This window comes from Macaca nemestrina, chromosome 3 (assembly GCF_043159975.1).
Source record: "Macaca nemestrina isolate mMacNem1 chromosome 3, mMacNem.hap1, whole genome shotgun sequence".
NCBI lineage: Eukaryota > Metazoa > Chordata > Mammalia > Primates > Cercopithecidae > Macaca > Macaca nemestrina.
This window is the reverse complement of record NC_092127.1, coordinates 35,378,062-35,402,820: the sequence shown is the minus strand read 5'-3', so window position 1 is coordinate 35,402,820 and position 24,759 is coordinate 35,378,062. Positions and strand designations below refer to the sequence as shown.

Here is a 24,759-nt window from a genome sequence, read left to right as displayed (position 1 = left end):
TCTACCAAAATACCAATGACATTCTTCACAGAAATAGAGAGAAAAAATCTAAAATCTATATGAAATTACAAAAGACCCATAATAGTCAAAGCTATCCTGAGCAAAAACAACAAAACGAAGGGAATCACATTACCTGGCTTCAAATTATACTACAGAACTATAGTAACAAAACAGCATGGTTCTGGCATAAAAACAAACACATAAACCAATGAAACAGAATAGAGAATCCAGAAACAAATCCAGAAATCTACAGTAAACTCATTTTTCACAAACGTGCCAAGAACATACACTGGGGAAAGAACAGTCTCTTCAATAAATGGTGCTGGGATAACTGGATATCCATGTGCAAAACAATAAAACTAGACCACTATGTCTCACCACATACAAAAATTAAATCAAAATGGATTAAAGATTTAAACTTAAGACCTCAAACTATAAAACTACTAAAAGAAAACATTGGGGAAACTCTCTAGGAAATTGGAATGGGAGTAGATGTCTTTAGTGCCCCACAAACACCGGCAACCAAAGCAAAAAAAGAAAAATGAGATCGTATCAAGTTAAAAATCTTCCGCACAGCAACGGAAACAATCAGAAAAGTGAAGAGACAACCCACAGGAAGGGAGAAAATACTTGCAAACTATCTATCTGACAAGGGATTAATAACCAGAATGTATACGAAGCTCAAACAACTCTTTGGAAGAAAATCTAATCAACCAATTAAAAAATGGGCAAAACACCCAAATAGACATCTCTCAAAAGAAGACAAACAAATGGCAAACAGTTAAAAGAAAAGGTGCTCAACACCATTGATTATCACAGAAATGCAAATCAGAAAACTACAGCGAAATATCATCTCACCTCATTTAAAATGGTTTATATCCAAAAGACAGGAAAAAACAAATGCTAGTGAGGATGTTGAGAAAGGGGAATCCTTATATGCTGTTGGTGGGAATGTAAGTTAGCTCAATCACTATAAATAAATAACAGTGTGGAGGTTCCTCAGAAAACTAAAATTAGAACTATCATGTGATCCAGCAATCGCACTGTTAGGTATATACTCAAAAGAGAGAAAAATCAGTATATTGAAGAGATATTTGCACTCCCATGTTTATTGCAGCACTGTTCACAATAGCCAAGATTTGGAAGCAACCTAAGCGTCCATCAACAGGTGAATGGATAAAGAAAATGTGATACACACACACACAATAGAGTAACATTCAGCCATAAAAAAAGAATGAGATCCAGTCATTTGCAACAACATGGATGGAACTGGAGGTCATTATGTTAAGTGAAATAAGCCAGGCACTGACAGAAAAACTTCACATTTTCTCACCTATTTATGGAGGCTAACAATTACAATAATTGAACTAATGGAAATAGAAGAAGGATGGTTACCAGAAGCTGGGAAGGGTAATGGGAGGTTAGAGGGGAAATGGGAATGATTAATGGGTATAAAAATATAGTTAGATAGAATGAATAAGGTCTAGTATTTGATAGCACAATAGGGTTCCTACCATCAACAATAATTTATTTTACATGTAAAATTAGCTAAGAGTATAACTGGATTGTTAGCAACACAAAGAAAGGATACATGCTTGAGGAGATGGATACTCCATTTAGCCTGATGTGATTATCACACATGGCATGTCTGTATCAAAATATCTCATGTACCCCATAAATATATATACCTACTACAGACCTGCAGAAATTAAACATTAAAATTTTTAAAAATGTACAAAAACAAATTTTCTACAATAAAAAAATGGAAGTTTCTTGTAAATTTTCCAGTGCTATAAATCACAAATACTGAAACCTTCTCCTACTTTCAGAAACAGAACAAAATAACCCTCTGATTCCTCAGGGTTCTTCAAGCTATTGCCACTTTCCTTTCTTTCCCTTCATAGGAAAATCTTGTGAAATATAAACTGATGTCTCTGTCTGATTTCAGGGACTGATTTCACTTTTTCTCTCTGCACTTCACTATATTCTGGCTTTTAAAATAAATCTCTATTGAATCTCCCAAAATCTCAATTCCCTCCCAAGTTGTTCCATTTAGCTATGAGGAATTCCTATAAGAAGCCACAGCTGACTCCAGAATTCACATTGGAAAACGTGGGCTGCTAGTATCTGTTCTTGGCCCAAATCCTGAACAACTTCAACAGAGCAAATTTACTCCTCAGAACTTCCTCTCTAGACTCTCCAAGCACCTTATTTTGCTTTTAGTGCCATTCCTTTATTGCCTTATCCTCTATATTTAATACATGGACTTGTTATTTCAGACATGCCTTCCTTTCTCCCATGTTCATACCTCCCGATACCAAGATGGTAACCCCAAAACATCTCAGGTAATGCTCTTCCCAACTCAACCAAGCCCAGGACTCACTGAGCTGTAGCCCCACTACCAGCAGGTGGCAGCCCACTACCTCACTTCTGCTTTGGGGACAGGGCCCAAATGAACGAGTAGCCATTTTTCAGTCTCTATCTTACCTAGCCCCTGCTCTATATTAAATACGGTTGACCGCCCCATTTCTTAAATGTGCCACTTTCTTGTTTCTCTAACACCATCCTCCTGGATATTGTCACTACCACCGTAGCCCTCCATCTCAATCTCCTTTTTAAATACATTATTTCATCAACTCCTGTAAAATATTGACATTGCGTTAGATTTTCTTCTCAGGCCTCCCTCTACCTTCACCCTTGGTTGTACATTGGAATCGCATGGGAGCTTCTACAAATAAAAAAATGTGTGGTCTACCATCAACGATTACCATTTAACTGGATGCAGGAAAGGAGTGGATGTCCAGGTATTAGAATTTTTTCTTTTTTTTCTTTTTTCTGAGATGGAATTTCACTCTTGTTGCCCAGGCTGGAGTGCAATGGAGCAATCTTGGCTCACTGCAACCTCCACCTCCCAGGTTCATGCGATTCTCCTGCCTCGGCTTCCTGAGTAGCTGGGATTACAGGCATGTGTCACCATGCCTGGCTAATTATTTGTATTTTTAGTAGAGATAGGGTTTCTCCATGTTGGTCAGGCTGGTCTCAAACTTCTGAGCTCAGGTGATCCACCCACCCCCACCTCCCAAAGTGCTGGGATTACAGGCATGAGCCACTGCACCCGGCTGGTATTAGTAATTTTTTAAAGCTCCCCTGGTATCTCTATGTGTAGTCCTGGTTGAGAACCTCAGGTATAAATAACCCCCAGGCCTCACTGAGGTTGCCTTGGAAACACTTGAGAAGCACATTCCCTCTTGTCATCCCTCACTGCTGTGGCTTTCTTCAGGCCTGGGTCATTAGCACGTAAATCACCACAGTATCCTCCTAACTCATCTCTCTCCTCCAGGCTACCCTCCCACAGCTTCCAAAGTGAGATCTCTACAATGTCAATGTTGATATTGGTAATTGAAAGGTCATCAATGTCTCTCTCTCCCAAGTTATCGCTGGAAACCACATGAGCCTCTGTGCACGCTGCTCTCTAGCGATTCCAGATGAAACGGTTGGTCCCAAGGTCAACTCACCACACCCTCTGGAGGCCCCAAGCTTTGTGCATATTTCCACTGCCTGGCACAACTATCTCCCCCACCCTTCCCTCTCACCCCATGAGTTTTTTTCTTTCTTTTTTTTTTTTTTCATTTGTGCATATATATGCCTTTTGTTATCTTAGAAGTAATGATTAAATGGTAAAATGGTATCAATAAACATTTGGGGAATACCCACTAGGAGCAAACATCCCCTGGCTCTGCTATCCACAGGGTCTGGCTGCACTTTCTTCTTCATATCTTAGACTTACAACTTCTGGTAATGGTGATGGCGAAATGCTTTAGAGATTACAAGTGCTCATTTGATCATCAAAACCAACTTTTAAAAGACTAAATGAATAGATGTTCAAGGCCCCTTAAAATTGAATATTGTGTATAACATACCAAGTATATAGTCAACATTTAATAGGAAGCATGTTGGGGAAGGAGAAAAACCATGAGGGGCATCCTCAGGAATACTGATGAGTGTCCTTCAAGAGTTAAAGATGTATGAAGCAGAGTTACAGTTTTAAACAGTACAGCTGACATGCACACAAAATTAGTTGATTTTGTTGATACTTGATCTAATATTTTTTATGACCCCCACTCCCTATTTTGTTTATCAAAGGCAGACTATCCTCTTTTTGTACTCCCACTATAGCAATCCTAATGCTATCCACAGCAAATGGATGTGTTATGTAGAATAGGTGGAAGGTCTTATCCACAGATAGGTAACAGAAAAAGTATTAATATGGTTCCAAAATATTAACCCTTTTATGTTTATAAATGAAGCAGAACAGTTTAGAGCAGAGTTATGCAAAATCCTCATAAAAAATCGTAAGTGGCTTCCAGGGCTGAAGCCTTGACAGAGGTGTTAAGATACCAACAAGGAAGGTGTAAATCAAAAGGAAACTGGTGAGTAATGGGAGCCCAGACAGTCAATGAAGGCATCATAAAATCTAACTTGGCAGTGCTATGTAAACTCTGCCTGAGGATAGAGTAATGTAGGCTGATGATACTCAACACTTGAATGACATCCTGCTCCTAATTATTGAGGATTAGCAAGTAACTTTCTGATTACAACTTGGCTTCTTGTGTCTTTTATTCCTAGAAAGGGAAAACTGGTCATTCCAATATGCCTATTGTAATCTACATAACAATCACAGCTCACCAAATAAATAACAAAACTGGCATGGTGTATATATCAATCTCTTCCACATTGATGAATAAGTTCCCACTCCTGGGGAAAGGAACTCCTTGGTGAGTTAATCAAATAAGGTCTGGTGTCTGTATGGCTGAGGGCCAGATGTGGGACTTGGGTGAATTTGCAAAGATAAAAACTGCTTTGTGAAGTATGTACGTTTTTCTGAGAATAAGACGTTTCTCTTTCTCCTCCAGAGCCATCTTGGAGTCATAAGTAAAGTGATTAAATTCCATACCATTGTATATGGCTAGTTAGATAATGCTCAATACAATGAATTTATACCAAAATATGAGACTGTCCCTAAATAACAAAATAGGAATGACAGATTAACAATTGCTTCCCTTTTTCATTATCATAGGAATTCATATGTGGAAACATTCATACGTTCCAAAGCTGAGAATAACACTGTGTTTATGGAGAAATTCATCATAATTCATTCTTGGAAAGTATCATTCTTATCTGGTTTGAAGACAAAGTAAGACATACTGTAGGCCCCTAACAACCACAAGTAGTTCATTGTTGTAATATAATTGTTGTGTAACAACTGTTTGCTCTGGTGAGAATTTATACCCAGCTAACTTTAGATATCGGACAGGAAGATGACAAAAATAGCAACCAAAGAAAGCAATGACTAGTATCCTCTTAAAACTTGATTTAATCTTTACAGTATCCCTGTGAGAAAGTCATCAAAGAGAATATGCCCAGTAGAGCCATGACAGAGGCGGACCCACTCAGCTACACTAACTAGTGTCACGAGTTTCACACTCTAATACACATGTGCCCAGCCTTACCAAGAGTGGAGCCTGAATTCAACAGATCAACTGCCAAAGAGCTGGAAAAAGGGTTTTTCATTCAAAACATCAAGATCTAATTTATGTATTGTACAATACTGAATACATTTTAGTAGTGAGAGTGCACCCATGTGTCATCAGGTTTTAATTTTATTTCATTTTCAAGGTCTGAGTATTTACTTTTAAGTGGGGTATCAATATCATTCATAATTTCAATTTCTCCCCTCCTGGCAATTCAATGAAATGCATAAAGTTGTGAACAGTCCACATCATGGACTATGGTTGCTGACTCATTCTTATCATGACAGCGAAAGCACTGGAAATGAAACCAAAGAAATAAAAGCTGGTTTCTAGGAGATTCATTTAAATTGTTTAGTGCAGTGAAACATCGTGGGCAACCAAGTGGTTTATCCTTAACTTTTAAGAGATTCAGAACAGTTACATTCTCTCTCTCTAATCTGTCTTGGAAATGCAGGGGAAAGGGGTAATTAGGAGGGGGGCATTCACAGTAAAGAGTAGGGAGTCACTTGGATGTTAACTTTTCTTGTCACGCTGCTGTGGGGCCAGTCTGTGTCTTACCAGAAATTCTGAGAGTGCCTCTTCCTATGATGAAGTGAACATTTCATGACTGACTCTTAAAGAAATTTTATCAACCAAAAGGCTGATTTTAAAATAGAAACTCTACATTATTTTAAACAATTGAGGTGCTAAGTTTAATATTGTTAATAGATGAATGCAACATTAATCAAAAGCTGAACCTGTGGGCTTTCCAACAAAGAAATGTTAAACAAATAGCAATACATTGGAGTTATTTGTTTTAACTTTTAATTTTTTGTTTTCTTAAAAGAATAAGAAAATGTTAAAAGTAGTTTGGAGTGATGAAAATTTATGATAATACCAAAAATAATTCACTCAGGATGCCAAGTGGTGCCTACTCATAGATCAAATGTGTGAGTGGCCCACCGAAAACTTAAGCTTCTGATAGGCATGTATTTTTCAGTTGAAAATAAAGGTTAAAATTGCAGGCGTATTTGGGGAGAAAATAATGCTGGCAGCTATAAAATGTTATTAAATAATTGATATCAAGGCTATTCTAACACTGGTAGGTAGATTTACAATCTTTTAAAACCACTAGAATTTGGGAATTTGAAAGCAAAAAAATTGAACAAACGAGGATAAATAATCTTCTGGTGTCTAAAATATGATCTGGCAGTTTGTATTGAGTTCATGTTCCAAGCAAAGCATCAGCCAGCTTGAAATGTCAATCAATATTTTATGATGTTGTCATTGTTTTTCACAGGGGCCCAAGAAACCCTGCTGACCCAGATGTAGATTAATTACATCTAGTCAGTTTCAACAGCCTCCTTAACTGTCATCCTTTCCTTTGGCCTTTCTGTTTCCTGTTACACTTGCAACTTTTAGCTCACCTCTAAATTCAGACTTATGCCCTTCACACATGTTATATTTGCTCTTCCAAGAGAGGTCCCAATCTATTGCTCCAGATGTCTTGACATATACACCTACCTGGATATTTATGGATACATGCTTACATTATTTCCAGAAGTATTTTTTATGTGTGATATTTAATAAAGAAATTTTTAGAGTAAGTTCTATTAAAAAGATAAAAGCTAAATTTAATTAAGCAATTCCAAACATAAGGGAACTAGCAACAACTCTGACAAGAGGTCAAGAAAACACAGTAAGAATATGAGATTAAAGGCTCCCCATCCATTTATTTATTAGCTTTTCTAACTGAATCTTTAATGGGAGGGCCCTCCTTTAGAGGTGAGAAGGAATTTGGTCCTCACTGTCTTCTGCCCTGACATTTCATCTCAGACCAGGTTCCTCTTAACCACGTTTATTCCAATATCAAGAATAGGCATTGAACCAAAAAATGTATAACTGAATGCACAGTGGCACTCTTGTAGTATAATCCATACTCTTAAGCATTTTGCCAAAACAAGTATGATATATGAAAAACTTGAAGTGACACTCACCTGCCTCACAATTTTCAGTCACGAGCCCTTTATACAGATGGTGGCTGAAGGAAATCTTTACATCTTCTCCTTCCATGTGGATGACCAAGAGACCTGTGGTTGTCCTGGCTGGAACACCCTGGTCTGTAACTTTTAACTGCAGCCAGATAGGGAAGTATTCTGAAGACGGATTTTGCTGAAATTGAATTTCTCCTGTATGTTTATCAATAGAAAACATTGACTGAGTCTCTGCAAAACTAAAAACCACAGTTCCGTTGGGCCCCGAATCTGGGTCATCGGCTCTCACAATGACAGTTGTCTGGTTTGTAGGTGACTGGGGGGAAAGAAACACATCAAAAGGGTTTTGTTCCAAAACTGGATCATTGTCATTAACATCAGTGACACATACTTTTATAATTACAGTAGTGCTTCGTGAACCCTGGATGCTACAGTCTCTGGCCACAGCACTAAATGTATGCTGAGATCTGGCTTCACGGTCGAGGATGTTGCTGGTTCTCAATGTGCCTGACATAGGATCAATGGTGAATGCACCAGAAGCCTCATCAGTCAGAAAATACTCAGTTTGCCCATTCAGGCCTTCATCCTTGTCCACAGCTGAAAGCACAAAAACCACTGTTCCCACTTCAGCATCTTCTCTCACAGAGAACTGGTAATAAAGTGTGGGAAAAGAAGGAGTGTGGTCATTGGCATCCAAAACTCTAACTTGCAGGTGTATTACAGAGCTCCTAGGCGGATCTCCCAGGTCAGAGCACAGAATGGCAAGGGTAAAATTGCTGACTTGTTCCCGGTCCAAAGCACGAGTGGTTGAGAGTTCTCCTGACATCTCATTTATAGCAAAGTACTCATCGGTATTTCCATCTATTAAAGAAAACAATTCCAAATTCATCTGAATTGAAAAAGTAGCAGCTCTTTGCTAGCACTGTCTATGGTATTCATTTATACATTCATTCAAAAATATATTTACTCCCGATTATATTGTATCTTAGCACTTCTGTAAATATTGGGGATATAACAGTAAACATGATAAAGGCTCTGCCCTCATGAAAGTTCTATTCTATTGAGGGGATAAACAGAATAATATGATTCAATGCCTATCTTTAATCAGTCAATAATTAGAACACTTGCTTTCACTGATTTGCAGCCGTATGATTTTTTTGTGTGCATCTACAACTTTTAATTTTAATATATTTTTCCTCATAAGAGGATAAAGATGAATGTTTTATTTAATACAAAACAATAGGAGTTGGGGATAAGAAACAGAATGTAATGTCCTTTTTTAAGATATCAATCAGAAATGAACAGATTTGATTTGTAGTTATTTTCCCAAATATTACCCACTACAGATTTCATGTCTGTTATACTATTGCAGTAAGCCTTCCCTTCTACGTGTCCACAGCATTTTGTCCATGAATTGTAACACTTTGGTTAGAGTTAGTTGGACAATTGCCTGTTTCTTCCAAAACATAAATAAGGCAATGTTCTATTCATCTATTCCTTAAAAAAATCTGCCCTTTATTATATTCCACAGTATCGAGTAGAATAAAACTTAAAATTGAACACAGGGACAAAAAGCTTTCAAAGACTTTTTTAAATAACCCTGAAAATTAGTGAGGAGAAATGTGGTTAAATACTTGCCAGTCATATTCTTGGATGAAGAGCAGGACCAATAGTGTGGGAACTTAATAGAGTCTGCATATCAGAAGCATATGAGGACCAAGTAGAATGGCATTCAGAGGAAACAACAGCAATAGGTAGTTTTAGGGAGGAGGAGCGGGCCCTGCATTTGTATTCATGAGGCATAGTTAATTTACACCAAAAGTAGAGATGATTGGACAAACCCACATTTCTGTAGTATTTGTGGTTGATAAAGTGATTCATTCATTCAGCAAACATTTGATGAGCACCTAGTATGTGTCAAGTTTGTGCTCGAGATCACAGATACGAAGGGAGTAAGACATGACCTAGCTCCAGCTCCAACAGTTTACAGTCTAAAAGGAAAGGCTGGTCAATACTTGGATATTAAAGTACCATATGAAAATCATATGTACAGAGCTAAATTAGTGCATACAGATAGTGCTAGCCAAGGGGTGCTGTTTCTCTGAGAAGTACAGAGAAAGGGCACATAATCCTATGTTAGTATGACCAAGAAATGCTTGTTGGAAACAGTGACATCAAGTCTCACCCCTAAAGTGGAGGAAGCCATACTACAAGTTTTGGAGAGAGTGTTCCTCTCACAGAGGAAAGAGCCTGTGAGAAGTTCTAGGAATATAAGAATTAACAGGCTGCAAATGTTTGGGTGTGACTAGAACACAGGGTTCCTGGGTGTTTGTATGTGGAGAGTAGGAAAAGGGCTGGCAGTAGTAGCAGAGGAAAGACATGAATTTGGGAGGTAAGCAGGGGTAAAATGGTGACGGGCTCTCTGTATACCGCTGAAGATTCTATAGTTTCTCCTGAAATCCACAAGGGAGCCCCCTGAAGGATTTTGGACAGTAAAGTGTCATGAATCAAATTTCTATTTTAAGAATAGTATCGAGGCAGCAATGTCAAAGTTTGATTAGAAAACAGGATGGTTCCTATAATCCCAGCACTTTTAGAGACCAAGGCAGGAGGATTGCTTGAGCCCAGGAATTTGAGTCCAGCCTGGGCAACATACTGAGACCTCATCTCTTAAAAAAAAAAAAAAAAAAAAAAAAAGTTTTTAAGTTATTCAGGCATGGTGGCATATGCATGTAGTCCCCACTACTCAGGAGGCTGGGGTGGGAGAATTGCTTGAGCCTGGCAGGGGGTAGAGGCTGCAGTGAGCTGTGATGGCACCACTGCACAGCCTTGGTGACAGAGCAAGAGCCTGTCTTTTTTTTTTTTTTTTTTTGAGACGGAGTCTCACTGTGTCTCCCAGGCTGGAGTGCAGTGGCGAGATCTCGGCTCACTGCAAGCTCCGCCCCCCGGGTTCACGCCATTCTCCCGCCTCAGCCTCCCAAGTAGCTGGGACTACAGGCTACCACGCCCGGCTACCACGCCCGGCTAGTTCTTTTTTTTTTTTGTATTTTTAGTAGAGACGGGGTTTCACCATGTTAGCCAGGATAGTCTCGATCTCCTGACCTTGTGATCCACCCGCCTCGGCCTCCCAAAGTGCTGGGATTACAGGCTTGAGCCACCGCGCCCGGCCGAGCCTGTCTTTAAAAAAAAAAAAAAAAAAAAAAGGAAAATGAAAATGGGAAGGTTAAGAGTCATAGTAATCTACTTGTGCAACAAGGGGTATCTGAAACAATATATGCATGCAGGAAGTGAACACATTGCAAAGATATTAAAGAGAAAAAATAAGAAGTTATGTAGAAAGGATTCATGACCCGGCTTAGGCGAATAAGTAAAGTGTGTGTAGATCAGTCAATCATCTCTAAAAGGAGGGCTGAGTACAGCTGGGTTACTTGAAGTTGTCTAAGGAATTTACTTGGAAACAGGTAGTTTTTTGATAATCTCCAGAATTTAAATATCCTTATTCCTAAAATTGCTCTACCTGAGAGCGCACCTGGGATCATGGAATTTATCTTTCCCACATTCACATTTATAAGCACTCTTCTTGCAAATTAGAAAAGGAAGTCTCCCTCTCACCCAAATAAATGGCTGTCAAATAAAGTGATAATTCCCAGTGTTGAAAGTTCTATGTCAAAACAAAAACTGACTTTAATGCCTGGGGAAAATATCCTTTTGCAGTAGGAGAGGGTCTCTGCTATCAACCAAATTATAGGGCCTATTCAAGTTTTCAAGTGGTAGATAAATAAAAAATAAAGACTATTCATTAACTTTTTGGCGTATAACTCAGAAGGCGTACAAGTACTAAATTAACTTCTGTAACAATACTTCCATTTAAAAAAAGATGAGCAAGAATTTTCAGTGCTTACATCTGTAACAAAGAGAAACAGCAACGGACTTGGCACTGTGCTTTGCCTTTTGCCTTATTTTTTATTTATTTATTTATTTTTATTTTTTGAGATGGAGTTTCACTCTTGTTGCGCAGGCTGGAGTGCAATGGCGCGATCTCGGCTCACCGCAACCTCCGCCTACCGGGTTCAAGTGATTCTCCTGCCTCAGCCTCCCGAGTAGCTGGCATTACAGGCATGCGCCACAGGCTAATTTTGTATTTTTAGTAGAGACGGGGTTTCTCTATGCTGGTCAGGCTGGTCTCAAAACTCCAGACCTCAGGTGATCCGCCCACCCCCGCATCCCAAAGTGGTGGGATTACAGGCATGAGCCGCTGCACCCAGCCGCTTTGCCTTATTTTAGCAAAAAGGAACATGCATTCCCAGATTCATGAACTCACTGGAAAAAAGGAACCCATTAATCTGATTCAGAGATGCATTTACAACACAATTTTACTTTTTATGTTGTTACTTGTCAAAATTTGGAATGCACTTTTGCCATTTTAATCTTACAATCACAATAATCTAATATAATTTTCAAAACTGAGACCTTATGTTCATTGGAAATTTTTAGAAATCTTAAATTTATCCACATATTTTAATTGCAGAAAATTATAATAAAATGATCAATACTTTAAGCAGAGAAGTCCATTACATTATGATAAAATTCTGCAACGATGTAGAAAGGTAATATTGATTGAAGAAGTAAAAATGCAAAACATATAACTGAAAATGCTTGTTCATACATATAATTGAAAAAAACAAGTAAAATTCTACATTTTTATTAACTTAAAAAAATCATATTTCAAACAGTAGAGTCTGTGAACTATGAAAATGTACAATTCACTTGGCATTCCCAGTGCCCTGCGCTCCCTGTGACTGCGCTGTGCAGGCGTCTTGGTTTGTGCGGGCTTGTTCTGATCCTTGCCAGCATCCCCTTCCCCTTTCGCCCCTGAGGCACCTCATTCCCCTCTTTGCTGGGTTGCGGGGACTGTTTTAGGCCTGGGTTCTGTTTTTGGAAGGGCAGGTTTAGCAGACAACCCTGCCTTTCTCCTGTGTGACTCTTCCATCACCTTTGCTGTGTCACCTTTTTAGCCTATTTCCTGGGCATGGTGGCTTGGCAGGCAGCTTTGCCAATCCAAGTTATGCTCTCTGTTCCTGGAGAGATTTCTGAGTCCCACAGCCATCCGTAGGAGCTCCCAGTTTCCAACCTGGCTGAGAAGGTGGCCTCATCTTGGGCAGAACAGGTGGAGACTTTGGGACCATGAAGGGACATGCAGAGCCAGGAAAGAGGAAGGCAACACAAGGGGAGGATGACTTTCATATATATACACATATATATACACATACACACACATATGTATACATATATACACATATATACATATATACAAACATATATACATATATACACACATACATATATATGAAATATATATATGAAATACATATAAATATATATACACACACACACACATATATATATATATATATATTTTTTTTTTGAGATGAAGTCTCACTCTTGTCGCCCAGGCTGGAGTGCAATGGCATGATCTCGGCTCACTGCAACCTCCACCCCCCGGGTTTAAGCGATTTTCCTGCCTCAGCCTCCCAACTAGCTGGGATTACAGGCACCTGCCACCACACTCAGCTAAGTTTTGTATTTTTAGTAGAGATGGGGTTTCACCATGTTGGCCAGGCTGGTCTCGAACTCCTGACCTCAGGTGATCTGCCCACCTCAGCCTCCCAAAGTGCTGGCATGACAGGTGTGAGCCACCACGCCTGGCCGCCTTTCATATATTTTTAAGGTATTTTTTATTCTATCGAATACTTTTAAAAGGTGATATAACAGTCTTATTTTAATGTGTCAATATTTAGGATATGCTGGGAAACACACCTTTGTTACTTTTTAAGTTTATGGGAAAAAGTTTAGTTGGCAACATAAAAATATGTGTGTGTTGGTACATACATTTTCAAGAGTAAGTGAAGAAAAAAACAAAAACAAAAAACAATAGCTGAAGATCACAGGCAGAGAGTAGCAGAAGGACCCAGACCATGATAGGGGAAGTAGAAAGGGGGTGAGGCTGATGTGTCATTTTGGACACATTGATAATGCAATGCTGTTGGATATAAAGACCGGGTCCTTGGGGCTGTCAGGAAATTGTGAAACAATTTGAAATAGGAGGAACAAGACAAGTAGGTGTCCTGGCATTGAAGAAAGAAGGGTGGGGCACAGGTGTCCCGTGTGTCTTTGCCATCATAGTGGTCTTCCACCTTCACCGCCTTTTTGATCACTCTGTACATTGTTGAAAACTTATAATAATGTAAATGATTCTTGTCCATGGAAATGCAAGTAAATCTGGTGAAATGCCACTGAGTGTTGTCTTGCAAATACACCGTTTCTGCATTTCAGAATTCCTTATTTGCTTTGTGTGTGTGTGTGCCTATGTATGGCTCTTGGAATTCTCCTTGAAACAATTTTAACATCTTTTTGGGTTACTCATTAATTAGTGAGTTAAATAAAAGTTATTTGCAGGTACCATTTTTATATTTGTATGAGAGTTACTACTTTACTTTTAAAAACAATATCCTTTAACGGGACCTAGATCTAGGATGCATATAGAGATGGGAACCGTTGGCATCCCAGTGGTAGCTAAAGACAGGGACTGGATGAAATGACCCAGTAAGAATCTGGATATGAGAAAAGAAAAATTAAAAAAAAATTGAAACAGATCACGTGAAAGCAACAAAAATACAAAAACACTATCTTTTCCATCCTTACATCCACTAATGTTAGCATAGAAAAAAATTCACAGCAGTTTGCAAAGGCAGATTTTTAAAGAACGTGGAGAGCAGTGGTTCAAGGTGGCTGTGAGAAGGAGGTAGAGAGAAAGCTCATGGCACCAGTCAGTTCTGACTCGGTGTGTATTTTGTAGAGAAAGGCAACAGGTATCAAACACAGAGTAATCAACACAGAGTGTGTATCAACTCAGTCAGCATCCTGGAGGAAATTTTAATTTAAAAATACTTACCAATTTGGAAGGCTGAGGCACAAGAATTGCTTGAACCCGGGAGGTGAAGGTTACAGTGAGCCATCGCGCCACTGCACTCCAGCCTGGGTGACAGAGTGAGACTCTGTCTTAAACAAACAAACGAACAAACAAACAAACAAACAAACTTACCAATTATGTGATACTCAACAGCTCTGTTATTGCCAGCATCCATATCCGAGGCTAAAACAGTATAGAGAACCTCTGGTTCCTGGTTTTCCAGAACCTCAATGTCATAACTGGAAACAATAAATTCTGGTGCGTGATCGTTTTCATCTTCAACAGTGCAGAGAATTGTTGTGGTGCTGGACAATGAAGGGAATCCCCCATCTCGTACTAGTACTGACATAGAACACAAAGACGGCATGAATTGTGGCCTTTGATTCATACCTAAAATATATATGTTCTAACTAGACAAAGTCAGGCTAAACTAATCAGGTAGCACTGGCTAAATAATATTTTATTTAAAAATACCCCACCAAAATGTAACATTTCACCACTGAACTGGTTTTTTATTTTTTTATTTTTTGAAGCATAGTCAAGGAATCCCTTACCTCGAAGGGTGAAGACTTCTTGAACTTCTCTGTCAAGCATGGTGGTTGTCACTACCTCTCCAGTGTCTGAATTTATCTCGAACGATTCAAATGAAGCACCTGGCATGATTTCAAACTGAAGCTTGGAATTGACTCCTTAAGAAAAATATAAAGAAAAACTTAGCAATCATTTCTTTGAAATACATTCATCCACTTTCCTATTTCTTTTCCTTTGAACATGTTAGGCCATAGATGAAAATGGCAAGATTCTCAAACAGCCTTTAAATTAAGGTAAAAGAAAAACTCTTCTGGCTGTTCTTGCTAAATAAAAGCCTCCTGGGCTGAAATGCTTGATTTTCAAAAGTCTTATGAGACTTCCCCACAGTGAATGCTTAGAATTTTTTCCTTCCCATAAAAAATTTCTTATGAGTGTGCAACTCTACAACATATTCCTAATTACTCCTTCTAACACCGCTGATTATGACTTAATGACTTAATTGTAAGCTTGCAGGACAAATGACAACTTCTGCAGATTGACTCACTGTTTAAAAGCCTGTGCTAAGTTATAGAACTCTGTTTATTCTCAACCTCAAGAAGTGAGCACCTAGAATTGCTTATATATGTATTTCTGTTTGTTTTGTTTTCCACTTAGTGTTCAGTCTGCTATCCAGAGTGAGAAATGTGGTACCATATTACTACGCATTTTGGAAATAATTCTTCCCATATTTTTGTGGTTTCATTTCTCCCCTGAGAAAAGTATCACGTCATTTCCATCACTAGTAGTATGAAGATCATTCATACTATTAATTTTAATGAGTTTATCCCATGCCATTGTAATTTATTTGCATTTTACACAAGTTCCTCTGAGTTATTTTCCTACGTTCTTTTCTTAACTGACAAGAATCTAGGTGTGCACACAGTACTCAGAATGTATGATGTTATACTTTAATAAAAAATGAAATGTCATTCTTTTGGTCTTAACAAAAAAACTTCAATTACAAATTTCCATCTTGCCAGTCTAAAAAAGTAAATTTTCATTCCATTATGATCTGGCAGATATTATATAGGACTGAGAGCTGAAAGGAGTGAAATAGAATTCTAGTTTTATGTAAGAATGAACATACATATCTTATTACTATGTAACTCGGAGGAGAAATATATTTGAGATATAATCCACAGGCATTGGAATGACCCTGAGAAAAGAGTCTAATAACATAGGACCAATGGATTTGATATGACATGGTCAGAGGTCACCAAAATGTTTCGTTCTCTTATTAGGCATTAGGCATATTATTAATGATATTACTAAAGGATCATAGTGATTATTTTGGCAACTTAAGGATCATATAATCTATTCTATAGCAAAGACAGAATTTCTTAAAGTTCCAGGTTGTTAAAACTTGTTATTCCTATCTCTGCTTACATAAAAATGGGAACAATATTATCTTATATCTACTTTCCTTTTCCTCAAGAAAAGAGAGAAATAACAGGTGCCAAGCATAGTACTGTGTGCCAAAGAGAGAGTGCTGAGTCAGGTGTGACCTCTGTCTTCAAAAAGATTACATGGATCTTTTAAGTTTTAAATGAATGAACACATTTATATGATTTTGTTACACATTATATATACACCATTGCATATTATTTTATATGATTTTCTTACACATTATATATACGATTGCATATTATGTATATTACATATTATCGAATGCTATATATTATACATTTTTAAATTCTCACTACTTGCCAAACCTAGAAAATGTCTTCAATTATTTACACATAAATTCAGATCTTTCTGCTGTCCCTTCCTCCCACAGTTCCCATTTTCCTCTAATGTGCTTCACCACTCTACTCAATATTTCTCTGTCTTTTTAGAAACTTCCAGATTTTATTTTTTTCTATTATTCTACACAGGTTTTTTTTTATCCCTAAGATAACAATACATTCATCTTCAATCCTCCTAGTATATTATTAAGGATAAATAAGATCTTTACCTATAACTGTAGTCTGCATACATACATTTTTCGTACCCCAAACTTCATACCCTTTACAACTTAGGAAGTAAATTAAATGTATTTTACTATGGCTTATTTAGAATTTAACTAGTGCCTTCGCTTTTCCTCCTTCCACCCTTATAATCCTATATAACAAACACAGCATCATCAAACCTGAGAACTAAGAAAATAAAAATTAAAAAGAGGTTATTTGGTCTCATTCTATCACCTCACTGAGCAAACTGGAAATTTGGATCTGAAGATATTTAGTGATATCCTTATGACACATGCCCACTGAAGGATATGTGTGTGTGTGCCTGTGTATATATGCCCATACCTATGTGTGTATGCACGCCAGTGTGAATACACACACACACACATATCTTCTCTTAGACCTCAAGACCTGCAGTCCCATGACTTCTTAATTCCTCCCACCCCAGGATACCTCTCCTCAATTCATTTCTCTCCTTCTCCAGTCCAGCCCCATGAGCTAGCCCTCTAGCAATCTTGCATAGTTACTCAGGTCCTGGGGCTTTCTGCCAAAGATGTCCAGCAAAGCTTCAGCCTGGGATCATTGCAACCATCTCTTTACTCCATTTGAATATCCAACAAATGACTGGAGCTACAGAAAATTTCACAACAGCATGGATTGAGACAACCGCAGTGCCGTTGTATGTGGCAATCTTTCCAGGTGTCCGTAATCACCCTTCTTCCATTCAGGTCTCCTACCTGACCACTACCTGGCTTACTCTCATAGATCACTTCCCTTTCCATTTCCCAGAAAGGAGGTATTGGGAAAGAACTCCCTCACCCTCTGCACCTGTACTCAACTGCATCCATTACACCCTGCTCAGTGGCAAAGGTCATTCTTCAAACACACTCTCAGAATTTTTCTGTCAGGTCTAGTCTTTCTCCTAATTTTTTTTTCCTTAAATTATATCCTTCTCTAGCTATAAGAATTAGGCTTTTTTCTCCTTCTCTTTGTAGCCAAATTTCTTTTGAAAATCATATTCAGTTTGCAGCTAGCTTCAAACCATGTCATTCTCAGTTACTCTTTCTACAGTGACCAGTGACCTTCTGGTTATAAAGTCTACTGGCCATTTCTAGTTCTTACCTAACTTGTCTTTTCTGTGGCATCATATATGGCTGACCAATATTTTTAAAAAAACAGAAAGAAAGAAAAGAAAGAAACAAAAGAAGGGAGGGAAGGAAGGTATGAGGAAGAGAGAAGTAAAAAATAAAAGAAAAATAATATTTTTGTTTGTTTCTCTATGACATATTTTTCTCCTGCTTCCAGGAGTGGGGTGCATTGACAATCAATGTGCTGGCCATTACGCCATTGTCATCTCACTCTACACATTCATGTCTTCAGTTTGCATCCATATCTGTTTGGTTGGTTCATTCATTTATTCATTCATGAGTTCCTTTATGAATGCACAGATACTGAGTGTCAGGTACTAGAAACACACCACTGAATAGTTACCTTGGTCGTCAGAGTTTCCCTCTAGAGGGGAAGATGATTACATCAATGAGTAATGGAAAGTGTGATGGAATATATGACATCACTGAGGGAGTGGATCAGAGAAGACTTATCTTAGGTATGTAGTTTGTCATTAATTGTCTCATTGAACTAACATATATACAGAGTGATCTTAGGTGCCAAGGTACCATACCATATGCTAAAAATATAACTGCTAGTAAACAGACAAATTTTCTATCCTCACGGTGTTTACAATATAGCACTGGATACAGATAAGCAAGCTGGCAGTGACAATTCCCCCTGAACAGACATGATGGGTAAGTTGAGTTGCCTTGATAGAACCGGAAACTCTAAAGATGAATAGGAGTTAATGGGTAAGAAGGAAGAAAGAACGTTTAAATGAGTTCAAAATAAAATCCAAATACCTTACCGCAGTCTGCAAAGTCCCATATGATGTGGGCTCTGCATATCTTTCCAACCTCTTCTCATAGACTTGCTCCCTTGCTATATTCTTATCCTACTGGCTTCCTTTCTGTTCTCTGAACATACTAAACATCTTTCTGCTGAGGCCTCTGTAGTGGCTGTTCCCTCTGCCTGCTCCTTTCAGTTCTTCACATGGTGTATTATTTATTAAACCATAGTGTCTCAGATCCAAATCTGTTCTTCTGTACTCCACCCTGTGATACTGGGGCTGGGGATCTGCAAACCACATTCTCCATCGCCAACTACCTCTCTCCTAGGGTTTGCCACAAAAGGACACTAGAAGGAGACTGAAAGTCAGGATAGAAAATGGGACTTCCTTCTTCCTAGTTACTTACTGTCATCATCAGCAATGCTATTCAGTCTGTTTTGCTACCCCTTTGCAAGGCCCCCTCTCTCATTTTCTTCCTAGGCTCTGATAATCCAAACCTCTTCTTCTTTTCCAGTATTAGGGGCGGTAGCTGCCTTCTAGAGTTTTGTTTTTGTCTTTTTGGTTATCTCAGTATTCCCTTCTTGCTTACTCATTCATCCAACATCTGTTTGTAGCATCTATTCTTCATGACTGAACATGGCTGATAGAGTACTTGGCACCAGAATTGGGTCTCAGATAACAGGGACTCTGAGACTGGTTTGGTTGTGTCTTAGGCTTTGAATACAGCGATGAGTTCCTTAACCATGGGAAATGGAATGCTAGGAATTCAATACTTGGAGCGCTGTCACGATTAATTAATTTATCAATCATGTTTGACTGTGATAAAGTGACTATTAAAGGACTCGAATTCCTTAGAGAACCAAATGGTGCTGACTGACCACATACTAGTAAAAAGGACCATGATGCAGAAGACTGTTTTTCAAAGGACTAGGAAATTATAGAAAGATAACTACAAGCTGAGGCTTTAAACCTGTAACTCAAGTCATAGCTGGAAAGCTGGAAAGCTCCTATATAGAAGGCCTAAAATTAATCTCCCTGAAGATTGGACCCAAATTGAGTGGCAGGTATAACAAACACCTTGCAAGGAGATGCCTATTCGTATAAATACTCATAACCAGAGTCAGAATTTCAACATAACTCAGGTAGCCAAGTGCAAATCTGACTCAGTCAAAGAAAGCTTATAGTTTCAAAGAATAGTAATATTTTTCTAACTTATATTGGCATAAACCTGGGGGATATGTGTGGAAATCAATTCAAAGAATGTGAGACCTAGGAAGATATAATATTGGTTTAGGCTGGATTTATTGATAAATAGACAATATTGATATTGCTTGGTAGAGAGTCAGAATTTAATGTGTAAGCCCATAGAGCTGTGTCTCCTGAGAGTTTCTTTGATTGGTTGGATTCAATGGGAGCCTATAATCACTGAGGCTGAGACATTTGGTCTTCCTTTGAATACTATAAATAATCCAAAGCTTAAGGAAATGAAAATGTTAGAGTGAACTTATCATGTAAGACATGCTCACCAAACACCCCCACTATCTTTCCCAAGAGATCAGAGGACCCTCCCTTCATAAGTACACTGGGAAAGGTATTAGAAGGCCACCAGCATCCTTGAAAAGCAGAACGGGTGCTGTTTTCTGTAGACTGGGGATGGATGATGGTGCCACTGGTCCCAGGGATCACCTTTTGAGAAGCAACATTTGATACTAATTTATAAGAACTATCAGAACTCATTCGCTTTTACCCATCTTTATGCAAATTCTCCCACTGTTGACAACATCTAGTTGGTAGAGATATGATGATGAATCATGATAATTGGATCTGATGAGCAGAAAGTAGCAAATAACTTAGGTATCTTAATTAGACACATGCGTTGGACTAGGGATCGGCAAACTACAGTCCAGTGGTCAAATCTGATCTGCTCCCTGTTTTGTAAAGTTTTACTGAAATACAGGCACAATATTAACTATGGTTGCTGTCTTGCTATAATGTCAGAGTTGCACAAAAGAGACCGTAAGGCACACAAAGCCTAAAATATTTACTATCTGGTTCTTTAAAGGAAAAAGTTTTCGAGAATTCTATCCTAGAGTAAAAGGTGGGAGAGTGACAGGAGCTGAGGACAGTCAGGAAAGCTGATTGTTAAGCAAAAAGGGATTGATAAGCAAAAACAACTTCATCTTCCTCTTCCTCAAACTATGGGGAATTAATGAAGAATTCTTTCCAGGGGTGTGTTATTTTTAGGAAGATCATTTTTCTTTTCTTTTCTTTTCTTTTTTTAAGACAGCATCTCACTCTGCCACCCAGGTTGGAGTGTGCAGAGGCACAATTGTGGCTCATTGCAGCAAATTCCTGGGCTCAAGCCATCCTACTTCAGCTTCCTGAGTAGCTGAGACTACAGGAGCATGCCACCATACCCACCTAATTTTTAGATTTTTTTTTTTTTTTTGTAAAGGCGAGGTCTTGCTACGTTGCCCAAAATGGTCTTGAACTCCTGGCTTCAAGCAATCCTCCCACCTCGGCCTCCCAAAGCACTAGTATTACAGGCATGAGCCACCGTGCCAAGATTCTTTTTTGTGTAATGCCTCAACTGTACAATGCCCTCACAATCAGGCATTTCTAAAGCAAAAGTAGAATTATGCCTGGTTGATTGAATAAATGAGTAAATAATAAATACATTCTAAACAGTGAGGGCAGCTTGAGGAAGCTTATGTCATACATGCTTCAGTTCCTCAGACCATATGGTCAAAAATATTTATTGAGTTCCTATGTCATATCTTGCACTAATCTAAGAACCTGGAATAAGCGTATTAATAGATAAAAGGTCCTGAATCCAGGAGAAGTTCACAGCCTAGAGAAAAAGCAGATGAATAAACATTTACACAATTATAATACTATATATTAAATATATTAAGAATATATATCAAAGTTTTAACAGTGATTGTCTCTGAGTGAGTGAGGTTATAACTAGTCCTTATTCTTTTTCATCTACTTATTTTTGATATTTGTGTAAATGTATTTATAATAGAATTTTTTATATATAGAGAGAAAATTTATATAGAGAGAGCCAAGGAAAACATAACAGCACTAAGGGATTAGCAGAAATACTGCAGCCTAAGTAGGCGATGGCTTCAATTAGCATGCTGTTGTGACTTTCTCTAGCAAATGTTCCATAGCCTTGGATTGGGAAATTCAACTTTTGAAATGCCCTATAATCTAGCCCACCTCTAAATCCTTCTTTTGGACTTGAGTATAATCGAGGTTGCTAGAATGGGGCCAAGCTAGTAAGATGGACTTGCGCTTGAATCCTATGGATCTCCTTATGTGCCCCTGGATTAATTAGATTGAATCTAAAGTGATGAGCAAATGCCACTGGGGAAAGAATGAGGGGGCACGTCAATGAATAGCTACTAATAAAGTGCAGAAAAACCCAATGTAGTGGCTCACAACTGTAATCCCTACACTTTGGGAGGTGGAAGCTGGAGGATGACTTGAAGCCAGGCGTTTGAGGCTGCAGTGAGCCATGATTGGGCCACTGCCCTCCAGCCTGAGGAACAGAGCGAGATTCTGTCTGTATAAAAATAAAAAAATAATAAATAAAAATAAAGGATCTGTTCTCCTAAAGAGAACAATAAGGGATATGTTCTCTTTAAACAAAGTATGGAGGAAAGTTGGTGGATATTTTGCCTGAGTATATGATACAGAGAAAATATCACTCCATAAAGAAACATTTAAAATAAACTGAATAGCCAGATAGTATTGTCCACTCAAGTGAGAAATTGTTATTACAAAATGCCATAGATTCAGATATTTTAGCATCCTTATCCTTTATTTTTTGATACACACACAAATAAGTCACCTTCTAAAGGGTATACAGAATGGCACCTTATAACTTCCTATGAAGATAAAGCTATCAGTCCAGTGGAAGTATTCTAAAATTAGATGCGTCTTACAATTAACGGTGTCTGAGATTTGATGAAATATGGTGTTTCTCCCTGGGCCCAAGTGTAGACTTAGGCGGTGCAGTTGTACATCCAGTGCAGCACCAGGGATTCCAGAAAACCAGATGTAGTTTATTGAAGATGAGCCCAGATAGAGAATACATTCTTATGGGATAGAAAATAACATCTCACTAATGAATTCTATATTTTGCTGTGGCAATGTACTGGTAAGTTATTTTATGTTAGACACCCCTGAGCGAATGTAAGTGAGTCGTATTCCCAGTGAGGCACCCTTTCCTCTTGGGAGTGGGGGAAGGGCACTGCAGGGGGAGATCTTTTTTCACTAACAATGGAGCTCTTGTTGGTGGCACGAAATGCTGCAGCAGTTTTAATACCTTAGTTAAAATTTGGTAGTTGTTTTTTCCTTTTAATACAAGAAGAAACTTCTGCTAGAGCTAGTGTGAGTCATACACCATAAACATTCAGTGCTCAAATCCCTGTGGGTTTTGAATGCCAAATAACACTGTATACTTACATTTTTAAAAACTGCATCGTAGAATGCTAGAAAACACATGTTAAGCTCTCTAGTATTAAGTAACGCTGTGGTATTTTTTAAAAAATACGTACCATAAAGTAAACCATTCATAAATTCCAGTGTAATGCCAGTTATGTTAAAATCTTGACTACGTCATTTGATTCTCATGCATAATCCTGTTTCATTGTTTTAACCCAATAATCAAAAAAGAAAAAAGATCGAGGGAAAATGTATTCTAAAGTACGTGCATACACACAAATATTCACATGTATTTACATAACCACCTACTTAACAGATCTGGCCTCATTAAAAACACTGAGATTTCCAGTAAATCAAAATTGTCTCCAAAATATGTAAGGTTACATGAGACTCATGAAGATGTTAAAGTGTATTTCAAACATCCATTAATTCAGAAAAACAATAATTTTGTACCTAAATTCTCAGTTGGCATACCATAATCTCTAAAATAATAGTTTCAATTCAATTATAATTAGCAGGTTGCAGACAATTCATTCTAAATGAAAGTAACATCAACACTGGGCAACTTGACAGTAAATATCAGAAGAATATATTTATGGTAATTGTCTTTGGTTAATATATGCAAATTTTGAGAGAAATTATTTTCTCCCTCTTCAAGCATTAAAGCAAGAGGAGCCTTTTTAGTAGAATCCAATACAAAAAAATAAAATTCACAAAATAAAGCAAGGCCAAAGGGAGGAAGCATTTTACATACCTTACTGTTTGCAAAATCACACAACATCAGCAATAGGTTCAGTATATGTCTATATGCTTTGGGAAGCAGTTTTTGTATTGCCCAGCGCCCTGTATTGCTGTTTCCACAGAGAACACTCTAAGGGAACTTTACTGAGCTGAAATTATTGTGAAACACAAAGCTTATGTATAGTCTTCATTGTTTCTGAACACCCTAAAAATGAATACTGCCAAAAATGTGCTAAGTTCTAAGCACAGATTGGAGCAAACAATCCTTCGCACTCTTCAGACTCAACTCTTAGAAAAACTCTTTGATCACACTGCCCCACTCTGGCCAAAGACAGAAAACTGGGTTAGCCCTTGAAAAGAGTGTTTGTAACATCACATACAAATTCATGTAAAATGCCTTTCGTTAAAAGATAATGTTTTCCAAGAGGGCAAAGTATTCAGATATTTTCTAATTTACTTTAAAATTTCAAGTAAATGTATCTTTTTCCCCTTAAATTAACAACGTACGAGGAAATGCTATTGTTAATACTATTTCCATAAAAACATCTATTACAATTCTTGCAAAAAATAACAAAGTATTACATTGATATATAATGCCATTTGCTATATACAAATGTAAATTTTAAAAGACTGAATTATTAAACTGAACTAACACGAATAGTTTATATTCATA

At 38.0% G+C, this 24,759-nt stretch overlaps 1 protein-coding gene across 1 annotated transcript in view; it reads right to left on the bottom strand.

Moving 5' to 3' along the window:
• Positions 1 to 24,759, bottom strand: part of LOC105463508 (dachsous cadherin-related 2) — a 269,926-nt gene that overhangs the window by 60,692 nt on the left and 184,475 nt on the right. The window contains exons 11-13 of the mRNA XM_011710642.3: positions 15,029 to 15,163; positions 14,607 to 14,816; positions 7,508 to 8,365 (exon numbers count right to left, since the gene is read on the bottom strand). Coding sequence (XP_011708944.2) covers positions 7,508 to 8,365; positions 14,607 to 14,816; positions 15,029 to 15,163 — 1,203 coding nt within the window. The remainder of the gene's footprint in view (positions 1 to 7,507; positions 8,366 to 14,606; positions 14,817 to 15,028; positions 15,164 to 24,759) is intronic.